Source organism: Gopherus evgoodei, chromosome 3 (genome assembly GCF_007399415.2).
Source record: "Gopherus evgoodei ecotype Sinaloan lineage chromosome 3, rGopEvg1_v1.p, whole genome shotgun sequence".
Lineage (NCBI taxonomy): Eukaryota > Metazoa > Chordata > Testudines > Testudinidae > Gopherus > Gopherus evgoodei.
In genome coordinates, this window is record NC_044324.1 from 9,292,797 (window position 1) to 9,309,133 (window position 16,337).

The 16,337-nt window shown below is 64.8% G+C and overlaps 1 protein-coding gene across 2 annotated transcripts in view; it reads right to left on the reverse strand.

Moving 5' to 3' along the window:
* Window positions 1-16,337, reverse strand: part of SNX17 (sorting nexin 17) — a 54,991-nt gene that overhangs the window by 4,004 nt on the left and 34,650 nt on the right. For both annotated transcript variants that reach the window (XM_030554964.1, XM_030554965.1), the window contains exons 6-11: window positions 15,767-15,857; window positions 12,813-12,900; window positions 6,809-6,878; window positions 6,615-6,707; window positions 6,170-6,373; window positions 3,880-4,002 (exon numbers count right to left, since the gene is read on the reverse strand). In XM_030554964.1, the coding sequence (XP_030410824.1) occupies window positions 3,880-4,002; window positions 6,170-6,373; window positions 6,615-6,707; window positions 6,809-6,878; window positions 12,813-12,900; window positions 15,767-15,857 (669 nt within the window). The remainder of the gene's footprint in view (window positions 1-3,879; window positions 4,003-6,169; window positions 6,374-6,614; window positions 6,708-6,808; window positions 6,879-12,812; window positions 12,901-15,766; window positions 15,858-16,337) is intronic.

Sequence of the window (16,337 nt, forward strand, 5' to 3'; positions counted from 1 at the left end):
GCAGAGACCCCACTGCCGGCCCCGTCTCCCCCAGAGCACAGCCCTCCCCGCCCAGCTGGGGGGTCCTGCAGAGACCCCACTGCCGGCCCCGTCTCCCTCGGACCACAGCCCTCCCCGCCCAGCTGGGGGGTCCTGCAGAGACCCCACTGCCGGCCCCGTCTCCCTCGGACCACAGCCCTCCCCGTCCAGCTGGGGGGCCCTGCAGAGACCCCACTGCCGGCCCCGTCTCCCCCGGAGCACAGCCCTCCCCGTCCAGCTGGGGGGCCCTGCAGAGACCCCACTGCCGGCCCCGTCTCCCCCGGAGCACAGCCCTTCCCGCCCAGCTGGGGGGCCCTGCAGAGACCCCACTGCCGGCCCCGTCTCCCCCAGAGCACAGCCCTCCCCGCCCAGCTGGGGGGCCCTGCAGAGACCCCACTGCCGGCCCCGTCTCCCCCGGAGCACAGCCCTCCCCGCCCAGCTGGGGGGCCCTGCAGAGACCCCACTGCCGGCCCCGTCTCCCCCAGAGCACAGCCCTTCCCGCCCAGCTGGGGGGCCCTGCAGAGACCCCACTGCCGGCCCCGTCTCCCCCAGAGCACAGCCCTCCCCGCCCAGCTGGGGGGTCCTGCAGAGACCCCACTGCCGGCCCCGTCTCCCCCAGAGCACAGCCCTCCCCGCCCAGCTGGGGGGCCCTGCAGAGACCCCACTGCCAGCCCCGTCTCCCCCAGAGCACACCCCTCCCCGCCCAGCTGGGAAGCCCTGCAGAGACCCCACTGCCGGCCCTGTCTCCCCCAGAGCACAGCCCTTCCTGCCCAGCTGGGGGGTCCTGCAGAGACCCCACTGCCGGCCCCGTCTCCCTCAGACCACAGCCCTCCCCGTCCAGCTGGGGGGCCCTGCAGAGACCCCACTGCCGGCCCCGTCTCCCTCGGACCACAGCCCTCCCCGTCCGGCTGGGGGGCCCTGCAGAGACCCCACTGCCGGCCCCGTCTCCCCCGGAGCACAGCCCTCCCCGTCCAGCTGGGGGGCCCTGCAGAGACCCCACTGCCGGCCCCGTCTCCCCCGGAGCACAGCCCTCCCCGTCCAGCTGGGGGGCCCTGCAGAGACCCCACTGCCGGCCCCGTCTCCCCCGGAGCACAGCCCTTCCCGCCCAGCTGGGGGGCCCTTCAGAGACCCCACTGCCGGCCCCGTCTCCCCCGGAGCACAGCCCTCCCCGCCCAGCTGGGGGGCCCTGCAGAGACCCCACTGCCGGCCCCGTCTCCCCCGGAGCACAGCCCTCCCCGCCCAGCTGGGGGGCCCTGCAGAGACCCCACTGCCGGCCCCAAGCAGCGCCATCTCCCCCAGAGCACAGCCCTTCCTGCCCAGCTGGGGGGTCCTGCAGAGACCCCACTGCCGGCCCCATCTCCCTCGGACCACAGCCCTCCCCGCCCAGCTGGGGGGCCCTGCAGAGACCCCACTGCCGGCCCCGTCTCCCTCGGACCACAGCCCTCCCCGTCCAGCTGGGGGGCCCTGCAGAGACCCCACTGCCGGCCCCGTCTCCCCCGGAGCACAGCCCTCCCTGTCCAGCTGGGGGGCCCTGCAGAGACCCCACTGCCGGCCCCGTCTCCCCCGGAGCACAGCCCTCCCCGCCCAGCTGGGGGGCCCTGCAGAGACCCCACTGCCGGCCCCGTCTCCCCCGGAGCACAGCCCTCCCCGCCCAGCTGGGGGGCCCTGCAGAGACCCCACTGCCGGCCCTGTCTCCCCCAGAGCACAGCCCTTCCTGCCCAGCTGGGGGGTCCTGCAGAGACCCCACTGCCGGCCCCGTCTCCCTCAGACCACAGCCCTCCCCGTCCAGCTGGGGGGCCCTGCAGAGACCCCACTGCCGGCCCCGTCTCCCCCGGAGCACAGCCCTCCCCGTCCAGCTGGGGGGCCCTGCAGAGACCCCACTGCCGGCCCCGTCTCCCCCGGAGCACAGCCCTCCCCGCCCAGCTGGGGGGCCCTGCAGAGACCCCACTGCCGGCCCCAAGCAGCGCCATCTCCCCCAGAGCACAGCCCTTCCTGCCCAGCTGGGGGGCCGTGCAGAGACCCCACTTCCGGCCCCATCTCCCCCGGAGCACAGCCCTCCCCGCCCAGCTGGGGGGCCCTGCAGAGACCCCACTGCCGGCCCCAAGCAGCGCCATCTCCCCCAGAGCACAGCCCTTCCTGCCCAGCTGGGGGGTCCTGCAGAGACCCCACTGCCAGCCCCGTCTCCCCCAGAGCACAGCCCTTCCCGCCCAGCTGGGGGGCCCTTCAGAGACCCCACTGCCGGCCCCGTCTCCCCCAGAGCACAGCCCTCCCCGCCCAGCTGGGGGGCCCTGCAGAGACCCCACTGCGGGCCCCGTCTCCCCCGGAGCACAGCCCTCCCCGCCCAGCTGGGGGGCCCTGCAGAGACCCCACTGCCGGCCCCGTCTCCCCCGGAGCACAGCCCTCCCCGCCCAGCTGGGGGGCCCTGCAGAGACCCCACTGCCGGCCCCATCTCCCCCGGAGCACAGCCCTCCCCGCCCAGCTGGGGGGCCCTGCAGAGACCCCACTGCCGGCCCCGTCTCCCCCACAGCACAGCCCTCCCCGCCCAGCTGGGGGGCCCTGCAGAGACCCCACTGCCGGCCCCAAGCAGCGCCATCTCCCCCAGAGCACAGCCCTTCCTGCCCAGCTGGGGGGTCCTGCAGAGACCCCACTGCCAGCCCCGTCTCCCCCAGAGCACAGCCCTTCCCGCCCAGCTGGGGGGCCATGCAGAGACCCCACTGCCAGCCCCATCTCCCCCAGAGCACAGCCCTCCCCGCCCAGCTGGAGGGCCCTGCAGAGACCCCACTGCCGGCCCCGTCTCCCCCGGAGCACAGCCCTCCCCGCCCAGCTGGGGAGCCCTGCAGAGACCCCACTGCCGGCCCCGTCTCCCTCAGAGCACAGCCCTCCCCGCCCAGCTGGGGGGCCCTGCAGAGACCCCACTGCCGGCCCCAAGCAGCGCCATCTCCCCCAGAGCACAGCCCTTCCCGCCCAGCTGGGGGGCCCTGCAGAGACCCCACTGCCGGCCCCGTCTCCCTCAGAGCACAGCCCTCCCCGCCCAGCTGGGGGGCCCTGCAGAGACCCCACTGCCGGCCCCAAGCAGCGCCATCTCCCCCAGAGCACAGCCCTTCCTGCCCAGCTGGGGGGCCCTGCAGAGACCCCACTGCCGGCCCCGTCTCCCCCGGAGCACAGCCCTCCCCGCCCAGCTGGGGGGCCCTGCAGAGACCCCACTGCCGGCCCCGTCTCCCTCGGACCACAGCCCTCCCCGTCCAGCTGGGGGGCCCTGCAGAGACCCCACTGCCGGCCCCGTCTCCCCCGGAGCACAGCCCTCCCCGTCCAGCTGGAGGGCCCTGCAGAGACCCCACTGCCGGCCCCGTCTCCCCCGGAGCACAGCCCTCCCCGCCCAGCTGGGGGGCCCTGCAGAGACCCCACTGCCGGCCCCGTCTCCCCCGGAGCACAGCCCTCCCCGCCCAGCTGGGGGGCCCTGCAGAGACCCCACTGCCGGCCCCATCTCCCCCAGAGCACAGCCCTCCCCGCCCAGCTGGGGGGCCCTTCAGAGACCCCACTGCCGGCCCCGTCTCCCCCGGAGCACAGCCCTCCCCGCCCAGCTGGGGGGCCCTGCAGAGACCCCACTGCCGGCCCCAAGCAGCGCCATCTCCCCCAGAGCACAGCCCTCCCCGCCCAGCTGGGGGGTCCTGCAGAGACCCCACTGCCAGCCCCATCTCCCCCAGAACACAGCCCTCCCCGCCCAGCTGGGGGGCCCTTCAGAGACCCCACTGCCGGCCCCGTCTCCCCCGGAGCACAGCCCTCCCCGCCCAGCTGGGGGGCCCTGCAGAGACCCCACTGCTGGGCACCGTGCAGCCCGGGGGAGGCGGCAGCTCGCCCTACCTGGGGGCTGGTGATGGTGACCCACTGCAGCCGGTCCTTGCTCATCAGGTACTCGAAGGCCAGTTCCAGCTTCACCTCTGCTTTCCCTGGGCTGCTCCCCGGCGGCCCGCTGCTTGTGGGAACCTGAGGAAGAGGAGGGTGAAGCTGGTGGCTGACCCTGCCCACCCCTGCCAGCAGGGCACCAGCAGGGCCCTTGTCTCCCAGCCAGTCCCAGGGTCAACAGGGTGGGGGGCAGTGAGAGGACGGAGGGGGGCTACCCAGCTCCTCAGGAAGCCTTTCTGCCACAGCAATGAAACAGCAAGAGACCCTCCCTCCCCACACTTGCAGGCACCCCCCACAACTCCCCATCCCCCAAACACCCCTCCTCCACACTCAGAAGTAACCCCCACAAACACACACACACACACTCACAGGCACCCCCCTGTTCCCCAAAGACCCCTCCCCCACACTCACAGGCACCCCCCACAAACCCCCCTCCCTCAAACAGCCCTCCCCGAAACTCACAGGCACCTCCCCCACACCCTTCCCCAAAGACCCCTCCCCCACAGTCACAGGTACCCCCCCACCCCCTTCCCCAAAGACTCCCCCACAGGCACCCCTCCTACCCCAAAGTCCCCTCCCCCACAGTCACAGGCTCCCCCCATAGTCACAGGCTCCCCCCAAAGACTCCTCCCTCACAGGCATCACACATACAAGAGGGCCTGACCCGAGCCATGCTGGCACGGTGGGTGAGCCAGACAGATTGACGAGTTCCCCCCAGCTCCGCGGGACGGCCTGACCTGAGCCGTTAGGGGGCAGGTGGGCGAGCCAGACGGACTGATGTGTTCCCCCCTAGCTTTGCGGGAGGGCCTGACCCGAGCCGTGGGGGGCAGGCGGGTGAGCCAGAGGGCCTGACGGGTTCCCCGCAGCTCCGCGGGAGGGCCTGACCCGAGCCTTGGGGGGCAGGCGGGCGAGCCAAACGGACTGACGGTTACTGCCCCCCAGCTCCGCGGGAGGGCCTGACCCGAGCCGTGGGGGGCAGGCGGGCGAGCCAGACGGACTGACGGTTACTGCCCCCCAGCTCCGCGGGAGGGCCTGACCCGAGCCGTGGGGGGCAGGCGGGCGAGCCAGACAGACTGACGGGTTCCCCCCTAGCTCCGCGGGAGGGCCTGACCCGAGCCGTGGGGGGCAGGCGGGCGAGCCAGACGGACTGATGGGTTCCCCCCTAGCTTTGCGGGAGGGCCTGACCCGAGCCGTGGGGGGCAGGCGGGTGAGCCAGAGGGCCTGACGGGTTCCCCGCAGCTCCGCGGGAGGGCCTGACCCGAGCCTTGGGGGGCAGGCGGGCGAGCCAAACGGACTGACGGTTACTGCCCCCCAGCTCCGCGGGAGGGCCTGACCCGAGCCGTGGGGGGCAGGCGGGCGAGCCAGACGGACTGACGGTTACTGCCCCCCAGCTCCGCGGGAGGGCCTGACCCGAGCCGTGGGGGGCAGGCGGGCGAGCCAGACAGACTGACGGGTTCCCCCCTAGCTCCGCGGGAGGGCCTGACCCGAGCCGTGGGGGGCAGGCGGGCGAGCCAGACGGACTGATGGGTTCCCCCCCCCCGCTCCATGGGAGGGCCTGACCCGAGCCGTGGGGGGCAGGCGGGCGAGCCAGACAGACTGACGGGTTCCCCCCTAGCTCCGCGGGAGGGCCTGACCCGAGCCGTGGGGGGCAGGCGGGTGAGCCAGACAGACTGACGGGTTCCCCCCCAGCTCCGCGGGAGGGCCTGACCCGAGCCGTGGGGGGCAGGCGGGTGAGCCAGACAGACTGACGGGTTCCCCCCCAGCTCCGCGGGAGGGCCTGACCCGAGCCGTGGGGGGCAGGTGGGCGAGCCAGACAGACTGACGGGTTCCCCCCCAGCTCCGCGGGAGGGCCTGACCCGAGCCGTGGGGGGCAGGCGGGTGAGCCAGACAGACTGACGGGTTCCCCCCCAGCTCCGCGGGAGGGCCTGACCCGAGCTGTGGGGGGCAGGTGGGCGAGCCAGACAGACTGACGGGTTCCCCCCCAGCTCCGCGGGAGGGCCTGACCCGAGCTGTGGGGGGCAGGCGGGCGAGCCAGACGGACTGACGGGTTCCCCCCCAGCTCCGCGGGAGGGCCTGACCCGAGCCATGGGGGGCAGGTGGGTGAGCCAGACGGACTGACGGGTTCCCCCCCAGCTCCGCGGGAGGGCCTGACCCGAGCCGTGGGGGGCAGGTGGGTGAGCCAGACGGACTGACGGGTTCCCCCCCAGCTCCGCGGGAGGGCCTGACCCGAGCCGCGGGGGGCACTCACCGAGGACGTGACCCGCCAGCACCGCATGCGTGTCACCTTGAAGCTGCCCTCTTTGATCTGCTCGCTGGGCAGCCGCACCTGGAAATTCAGCTCGCTGTTTCCGGCGCTGACGATGACCTGGCAGCCCTTCTCGGGGAAGTCGGTGACGCAGGGCTCGAACTTGAGATAGCCATAGTACTTCAGGGTCTGCGCCAGGCGGATGAACTACAGGCAGAGCCAGGCACAGGTTCACTGCCAGGCTCATCCCTTGCCCAGCCCCAAGGACCCTCCCTGCCACCGGCCCGGGGCACCTCTGCCCAGCTCTTCCCGGCTGGAGAAGGGTCAGGGAGCCTCCAGGCTCCTCCGACTGCAGGAAGTGAAGGAGTGAGCCCAGTGGCCTGAGCCTGAGCCAGCTCCGCCTCTCCCCAGACTCAGCTCCCTTCCCACCCCCGCTCTGCTCACCCACCTCCTTCTTGGAGACCTTCTCCTGCAGGGACTTGAGCTGCCGGTGCTGCTCCTTGGTGACGAGGATCCAGCCGCGTTCTATGTCTGACACAGTCTGCAAAGGAGCAGGGGCCATGAGGAGCAGCCTGCATGGGGCCGGGCCCCGCAGCACAGACAAGGGGCCCGAGGGCCTGGAGCACCCGGGCAGACACTCACCTGCGCATACAGCAAGTTCAGCCCCACCCGCTGCTCCATGACATCGTCGTCGTAGGAAGAATCCCAGTAACTAGGAGAGAGGGAGCACTCTGTGTTAGCGGGGGCCCGGCACGCACCAGGGCTGGACTGGCGTTCAGGGGCAGCACGAGTGACCTCAGCCCAGTCACTGATCTCCCCAGGCCACCAACATGGTCACAGACCCACAGAGTTGGGGCTCTGGGAGAGCCCTCAGTGAGCCACAGGGACTCCGGCCTCCACCAGAGTTCGCTGTGGGCAGGCGGCGCCCAGCCCAGCCCAGCTGCAGTGACCCCCGTGGTTAAAGTTCTGTCTCCCCGTCTGTCCAATCTCCTTTGTCAGACTCTCGGGGTGCCCCCAACTGCTCCCCACAGCCCACACTTAACCTGGCCCCCCCAGGCCTTTATTCCCGAGCCGGGGGAAGCGGCTCGTCTCCCTGCGGAGAGGCAGGACCACGTCTCTCTGGGTCGCTGGTCGCCAGGTGTCCACATCCCGGCCATGGGATCTGCCCTTGTCTTCTCAGGAGCTGCATGGAGATGGGAGCTAAGGGCCCAGGCCACCAGGCATCATCCACACCTGTGTCTTCGCCTGCTCCAGAGCCCCCAGACCTCCCACCCACGGGGGAACAGTGCCACACACAGGGGAAACTGAGGCACACACAGAACTCAAATATTTTTTAAAATTCCCACTTCATCACACACATCAATGAGAATGAGTGGGGATGGAGTCTAGCCACACACCTGGGAGAGGTGCTGCTCAAGGGCGGAGCACTGCCACACACTCCAGCCCCTCGGTCTGCCCTAGCCTGTGGGGCCCAGGGCTTTTCCGATAGCTGGGCAGCAGTGTAGGGTCATGGGGGGCCTGGTCAGGCCTTAGGTGTGACAAGGGACTTTTCTGGTGAGCTGTTATGGTCTGTGCATGTGGCTCAGTGTTCCCTGCTCTCTCTGCACACTGAGGGCAGGTCTGCACTACAGATTGACAGCGTGTCACTAACTCCACACCAGTATGGCGCTGGCTACACGGCGTAACGCTGTCACTCGGGTGTGGCTTATTCACACCCCTCCACAGCAATTCTGTCTGGGGGGAGGGATAGCTCAGTGGTTTGAGCACTGGCCTGCTAAACTCAGGGTTGTGAGTTCAATCCTTGAGGGGGCCACTTAGGGCAAAATCAGTACTTGGTCCTGCTAGTGAAGGCCGTTGGCCGTTATCTTTGAAAACTCATGGCGAACAGGGGAGGTCCTGGGTGACTGGAAAAAGGCTACTGTAGTGCCCATCTTTAAAAAAGAGAAGAAGGAGGATCTGGGGAACTACAGGCCAGTCAGCCTCATCTCAGTCCCTGGAAAAATCATGGAGCAGGTCCTCACGGAATCAATTCTGAAGCACTTAGAGGAGAGGAAAGTGATCAGGAACAGTCAGCATGGATTCACCAAGGGCACGTCATGTCTGATTAACCTAATTGCCTTCTATTAGGAGATAACTGGGTCTGTGGATGAGGGGAAAGCAGGTGATGTGTTATTCCTTGACTTTAGCAAAGCTTTTGATACGGTCTCCCACAGTATTCTTGCCAGCAAGTTAAAGTAGTATGGGCTGGGTGAATGGACTATAAGCTGGCTAGATCATCGGGCTTAATGGGTAGTGAACCCAATAACAGTGGGGGATTTCAATTATCCCCATATTTACTGGGAACATTTCACTTCAGGATGAAATGCAGAGACAAAATTTCTCAATACTTTAAATGACTGCTTCATGGAGCAGCTGGTACCGGAACCCACAAGGGAAGAGGCAACTCTAGATTTAATCCTGAGTGGTGCGCAGGAGCTGGTCCAAAAGGTAACTATAACAGGACCGCTTTGAAATAGTGACCATAATACAATAGCATTCAACATCCCTGTAGGGGGGAAGAACATCTCAACAGCCCAACACTGTGGCATTTAATTTCAAAAGGGGGAACTGTGCAAAAATGAGGGGGTTAGTTAAACAGAAGTTAAAAGGTACAGTGACTAAAGTGAAATCCCTGCAAGCTGCATGGGCACTTTTTAAAGACACCATAATAGAGGCCCAACTTCAATGTATACCCCAAATTAAGAAACACAGTAAAAGAACTAAAAAAGAGCCACCATGGCTTAACGACCATGTAAAAGAAGCAGTGAGAGATAAAAAGACTTCCTTTAAAAAGTGGAAGTCAAATCCTAGTGAGCCAAATAGAAAGGAGCATAAACACTGCCAGCTTAAGTGCGAGAGTGTAATAAGAAAAGCCAAAGAGGAACGTCTAGCCAAAAACTCCAACGGTAATAACAAAATGTTTTTTAAGTACATCAGAAGCAGGAAGCCTGCTAAACAACCAGTGGGGCCCCTTGACGATCGAAATACAAAAGGAGCTCTTAAAGACGATAAAGTCATTGTGGAGAAACTAAATGGATTCTTTGCTTCAGTCTTCACGGCTGAGGATGTTAGGGAGATTCCCAAACTTGAGCTGGCTTTTATAGGTGACAAATCTGAGGAACTGTCACAGATTGAAGTGTCACTAGAGGTGGTTTTGGAATTAATTGATAAACTCAACATTAACAAGTCACCGGGACCAGATGGCATTCACCCAAGAGTTCTGAAAGAACTCAAATGTGAAGTTGCGGAACTATTAACTAAGGTTTGTAACCTGTCCTTTAAATCGGCTTCAGCACCCAGTGACTGGAAGTTAGCTTATGTAATACCAATATTTAAAAAGGGCTCTAGAGGTGATCCCGGCAATTACAGACCGGTAAGTCTAACGTCGGTACCGGGCAAATTAGTCAAAACAATAGTTAAAAATAAAATTGTCAGACACGTAGAAAAACATAAACTGTTGAGCAATAGTCAACATGGTTTCTGTAAATGGAAATCGTGTCTTACTAATCTATTAGAGTTCTTTGAAGGGGTCAACAAACATGTGGACGAGGGGGACCCAGTACACATAGTGTACTTAGATTTCCAGAAAGCCTTTGACAAGATCCCTCACCAAAGGCTCTTACGTAAATTAAGCTGTCATGGGATAAAAGGGAAGGGCCTTTCATGGATTGAGAACTGGTTAAAAGACAGGGAACAAAGGGTAGGAATTAATGGTAAATTCTCAGAATGGAGAGGGGTAACTAGTGGTGTTCCCCAAGGGTCAGTCCTAGGACCAGTCCTATTCAATATATTCATAAATGATCTGGAGAAAGGTGTAACCAGTGAGGTGGCAAAGTTTGCAGATGGTACTAAACTACTCAAAATAGTTAAGACCAAAGCAGATTGTGAAGAACTTCAAAAAGACCTCACAAAACTAAGTGACTGGGCAACCAAATGGCAAATGAAATTTAATGTGGATAAATGTAAAGTAATGCACACTGGAAAAAATAACCTCAACTATACATACAATATGATGGGGGCTAATTTAGCTACAATGAGTCAGGAAAAAGATCTTGGCGTCATCATGGATAGTTCTCTGAAGATGTCCATGCAGTGTGCAGAGGCGGTCAAAAAAGCAAACAGGATGTTAGGAATCATTAAAAAGAGGATAGAGAATAAGACTGAGAATATATTATTGCCCTTATATAAATCCATGGTACGCCCACATCTCGAATACCGCGTACAGATGTGGTCTCCTCACCTCAAAAAAGATATACTGGCACTAGAAAAGGTTCAGAGAAGGGCAACTAAAATGATTAGGGGTTTGGAGAGGGTCCCATATGAGGGGATATTAAAGAGGTTAGGACTCTTCAGCTTGGAAAAGAGCAGACTAAGGGGGGATATGATAGAGGTCTATAAAATCATGAGTGGTGTGGAGAAAGTGGATAAGGAAAAGTTATTTACTTGTTCCCATAATACAAGAACTAGGGGTCACCAAATGAAATTAATAGGCAGCAGGTTTAAAACAAATAAAAGGAAGTTCTTCTTCACGCAGCGCACAGTCAACTTGTGGAACTCCTTACCTGAGGAGGTTGTGAAGGCTGGGACTATAACAATGTTTAAAAGGGAACTGGATAAATTCATGGTGGCTAAGTCTATAAATGGCTATTAGCCAGGACGGGTAAAGAATGGTGTCCCTAGCCTCTGTTTATCAGAGGATGGAGATGGATGGCAGGAGAGAGATCACTTGATCACTGTCTGTTAGCTTCACTCCCTCTGGGGCACCTGGCATTGGCCACTGTTGGTAGACAGATACTGGGCTAGATGGACCTTTGGTCTGACCGGTACAACCGTTCTTATGTGATCAACGGCTCCATGTCTAGTTGGCAGCTGGTTTCAAGCGGAGTGCCCCAGGGGTCGGTCCCAGGTCCGATTTTGTTCAATATCTTCATTAATGATCTGGAGGATGGCGTGGACTGCATCCTCAGCAAGTTTGCAGATGGCACTAAACTGGAACCTAGACAAATTAGAGGATTGGGCCAAAAGAAACCTGATGAGGTTCAACAAGGACAAGTGCAGAGTCCTGCACTTAGGACGGAAGAATCCCATGCACTGTTACAGACTAGCGACCAAATGGCTAGGAAGCAGTTCTGCAGAAAAGGACCTAGGGGTTACAGTGGACGAGAAGCTGGATATGAGTCAGCAGTGTGCCCTTGTTGCCAAGAATGCTAACAGCATTTTGGGCTGTATAAGTAGGAGCATTGCCAGGAGATCGAGGGACGTGATCATTCCCCTTTATTCGGCACTGGTGAGGTCTCATCTGCAGTACTGTGTCCAGTTTTGGGCCCCACACGACAAGAAGGATGTGGACAAATTGGAGGGAGTCCAGCAGAGGGCAGTGAAAATGATTAGGGAGCTGGAGCACATGACTTATGAGGAAAGGCTGAGGGAACTGGGATTGTTTAGTCTGCAGAAGAGAAGAATGAGGGGGGATTTGATAGCTGCTTTCAACTACCTGAAAGGGGGTTCCAAAGAGGATGGATCTAGACTTTTCTCAGTGGTAGCAGATGACAGAACAAGGAGTAATGGTCTCAAGTTGCAGTGAGGGAGGTTTAGGTTGGATATTAGAAAAAACTTTTTTCACTCAGAGTGGTGAAGCACTGGAATGGGTTACCTAGGGAGGTGGTGGAATCTCCTTCCTTAGAGGTTTTTAAGATCAGGCTTGACAAAGCCCTGGATGGGATGATTTAGCTGGGGATTGGTCCTGCTCTGAGCAGGGGGTTGGACTAGATGACCTCCTGAGGTCCCTTCCAACCCTGATATTCTATGATTCTAAGGCAGGGGGCTGGACTCGATGACCTTTCGGGGTCCCTTCCAGTTCTAGGAGATAGGATAGGATAGGATATCTCCATTATTGTAATTATACATCATGCAGACCAGGGCTGAGTGCGAAAGGGAATGAGGCATGGTGCACAGCAGAGTTTTTGCTAATACTTTTATGACAGGCATGCCTCAGTTTACCCTGGGTACCCTGCTCTCTACATGCTGACTGCGAAAGGGAACGAGGCATGGCCAAGCATCAAAGATGCCACCTGGGCGAGAACAGCTACTTTAACGAGAACTGGCTGGAATCAGCCCAAGTGGAGAAACCAAACCTGCTTGTGGAAGGCCATTAGCACAGCTGGGAGGCAAAGCGAGCGGAGCAGGCGAACCCAGCGCAATTACAGGCAGCCGGGAACACGGGAGGCTCAGAGACAAGGGCCCAGGGAGAGCAACGGCTCTCGGAAGAGCCTGGCGTGGGGGTGTTGCTCCCAGCAGCACGGCCGGCCTGGCGCTTGGTTGGCCAGGCTGAGCTGTGGGGCCCTGCCGAGCAGCATTGGGTGTGCGGCTCATGGGAGGGGAGGGTCTCTGTGGGGCATGCAGCAGGGCACCATGGTGAGACCCAGGCGGTGACCGGCGCTGGGGAAAGCTCGGCCAGGCAGCGCCCCGGAGGACAGGGCAGGAAGAGTCACAAATCCCTGGAGCAGCGAGGCCCCAGGGACACTGGGCCCGGCTTGGGGACACCACGGGCAGCCAAGCCAGCCAGCGAGGTCCCTGCCCGAGGCAGCCTGGCCGGCGAGCCACTCACCTCTTGCGCAGGATGATCTTGTACTCGGGGCTGCGGAGGCTGGTGACAGACACGTACGGCAGCTCGAATTCCTGCAGCTTCCTCAGGACTGCCCAGGAAAAGCAGCGCTCAGAGCCCGCAGCTCAGCTGGGCCAGGGACCCTTCCGAGAGCAGGAGAGCTGTCTCCTCCCTCCCTGGGGCCTGCCACCCCCACGGCATCCTGCCCTCCCTCCCGGGGGCCTGCCCGGTGCCCTGCCCCACACCCTGCCCTCCCTCCCTGGGGCCTGCCACTCCCACGGCCTCCTGCCCTCCATAGCCGGGGCCTGCCCAGCATCCTGCCCCACACCCTGCCCTCCCTAGCCGGGGCCTGCCCGGCACCCTGCCCCACACCCTGCCCTCCCTCCCCGGGGGCCTGCCCGGCACCCTGCCCCACACCCTGCCCTCCCTCCCAGGGGCCTGCCCAGCATCCTGCCCCACACCCTGCCCTCCATAGCCGGGGCCTGCCCAGCATCCTGCCCCACACCCTGCCCTCCCTAGCCGGGGCCTGCCCGGCACCCTGCCCCACACCCTGCCCTCCCTCCCGGGGGCCTGCCAGGTGCCCTGCCCCACACCCTGCCCTCCCTCCCGGGGGCCTGCCAGGTGCCCTGCCCCACACCCTGCCCTCCCTCCCGGGGGCCTGCCACTCCCACGGCCTCCTGCCCTCCCTAGCCGGGGCCTGCACAGCACCCTGCCCCACACCCTGCCCTCCCTCCCCGGGGGCCTGCCTGGCACCCTGCCCCACACCCTGCCCTCCCTCCCGGGGGCCTGCCAGGTGCCCTGCCCCACACCCTGCCCTCCCTAGCCAGGGCCTGCCCGGCACCCTGCCCCACACCCTGCCCTCCCTCCCTGGGGCCTGCCACTCCCACGGCCTCCTGCCCTCCCTAGCCGGGGCCTGCCCGGCACCCTGCCCCACACCCTGCCCTCCCTAGCCGGGGCCTGCCCGGCACCCTGCCCCACACCCTGCCCTCCCTAGCCGGGGCCTGCCCGGCACCCTGCCCCACACCCTGCCCTCCCTAGCCGGGGCCTGCACAGCACCCTGCCCCACACCCTGCCCTCCCTAGCCGGGGCCTGCCCGGCACCCTGCCCCACACCCTGCCCTCCCTAGCCGGGGCCTGCCCAGCATCCTGCCCCACACCCTGCCCTCCCTCCCCGGGGGCCTGCCCGGCACCCTGCCCCACACCCTGCCCTCCCTCCCAGGGGCCTGCCGGGTGCCCTGCCCCACACCCTGCCCTCCCTCCCTCCCTCCCTGGGGCCTGCCACTCCCACGGCCTCCTGCCCCCCCTAGCCGGGGCCTGCCCAGCATCCTGCCCCACATCCTGCCCTCCCTAGCCGGGGCCTGCCCGGCACCCTGCCCCACACCCTGCCCTCCCTAGCCGGGGCCTGCACAGCACCCTGCCCTACACCCTGCCCTCCCTAGCCGGGGCCTGCACAGCACCCTGCCCCACACCCTGCCCTCCCTCCCCGGGGCCTGCCCGGCACCCTGCCCCACACCCTGCCCTCCCTCCCGGGGGCCTGCCCGGTGCCCTGCCCTCCCTTCCCAGGGACCTGCCACCCCCATGGCATCCTGCCCTCCCTAGCCGGGGCCTGCACAGCGCCCTGCCCCACACCCTGCCTTCCCTCCCTGGGGCCTTCCACTCCCATGGCATCCTGCCCTCCCTAGCCGGGCCTGCCCAGCACCCTGCCCCGCACCTTGCCCCACACCCTGCCCTCCCTCCCCGGGGGCCTTCCCGGCATCCTGCCCTCCCTTCCCAAGGGCCTCTCCCCCCCCACAGCACCCTGCCCTCCCTCCTGGGGGCCTGCCCGGTGCCCTGCCCTCCCTTCCCAGGGACCTGCCACCCCCACGGCACCCTGTCCGATGCCTGGCGCCCTGCACTCTCTAGCTGGGACCTGCCCAACACCCAGCACCATGCCCTCTCTCCCCGGGGCCTGCCTGACACCCTGCCCCACGCCTGGCACTCTGCCCTCCCTTCCCAGGGGCCTGCCACCCCCACGGCATCCTGCCCTCCCTAGCTGGGGCCAGCCCAGCATCCTGCCCCATGCCCGACGCCCTGCCCCCCCTAGCCGGGGCCTGCCCGACGCCCTGCCCCATGCCTGGCACCCTGCCCTCTCTTCTCAGGAGCCTGCCACCCCCACGGCATCCTGCCCTCCCTAGCCTAGGCCTGCCAGGCACCCTGCCCCATGCCCTGCCCTCCCTCCCCAGGGCCTGCCACCCCCACGGCACCCTGCCCCACACCCGGCACCCTGCCCTCCCTAGCCGGGGCCTGCCCCACACCCAGCGCCCTGCCCTGCCCTCCCTCCTCAGGGCCTGCCCCCCCTACGGCACCCTGTCCCACGCCCGGCGCCCTGCCTGGCACCCTGCCCCATGCCCGGCACCCTGCCCCACGCCCGGCACCCTACCCTCCCTCCCCAGGGGCCTGCCCAGCACTCTGTCCTCCCTTCCCAGGGGCCTGTCACCCCCACGACATCCTGCCCTCCCTCCCCAGGGCCTGCCCAGCACCCTGACCCACCCCCGGCACCCTGCCCTCCCTCCCCAGGGCCTGCCCAGCACCCTGACCCACCCCCGGCACCCTGCCCTCCCTCCCCAGGGCCTGCCCAGCACCCTGACCCACCCCCGGCACCCTGCCCTCCCTCCCCAGGGCCTGCCCGGTGCCTGCCCTCTCTTCCCGTGGGACTGTACCACACTCAGCACCCTGCCCTCCCTCCCCGGGGCCCTGCCCTACACCCTGTCCTCCCTCACAGGGAGCCTGCCCCGTTGCCAGCGCCTGCTCTCCCTTGGTGGGGCCTGCCCCCTCCCAGCACCCTGCCCTTCCCTCCCCCACGGCACACTGGGGCTGTCCCCTCCCTGTCCCACACATAGTGCCCTGCCCTTCCTTCCCCCACCCCAAGGCCCACCATGGGGCTCCCCGGCTGCGGCCCCCCAGGAGGGTGGCACTCACAGGAAAAGGCTCCGTCCTTGGCTTCCCTCGCCAGGAAGAGGCTGAAGTAGCCGACTAGGTCCTCGGGCAGATCCAGCTTGGAGGCGACAGCCTGGGGAGCCAGCGGAAAGTCACCTCTTCTCGCAGACCCCGAGCCCAGCCCGGGTCCAGCAGCCCCCATCGCGCTCTGCTTCCCACCAGGCTGTGGAGCGGCCCCGCTGGGGGGCTGGGCGCAAAGGGCACACGCAGGGGCAGGAAGCCACAAGGGTCCCGGGCACCCCAGACGGCATTCCCCAGCCCCACCCAAAGCCCTCCAGGCCTGGCACTGATCTGGGGTGGGGCAGAGCCCACCTCGTGCCAGGAAGGGCCAGGCCAGGCAGCTCCCCACGTCTCACCCGGCCTGGGGGGGGCCGTGCTGGGGCATCGGAAGGGGGGCTGGCGAGCGACCCCAGAGACAGCTGGGGCGGGGGGGGGGAATGACACGCTGGAGAGTGGCCCCAGAGAGACAGGGGGCCAGTGAGCAACCCCAGAGACAGCCGGAGAGGGATGGGGGGCTGGTGAGGGACCCCACAGACAGCCGGGGGGGGGGAGA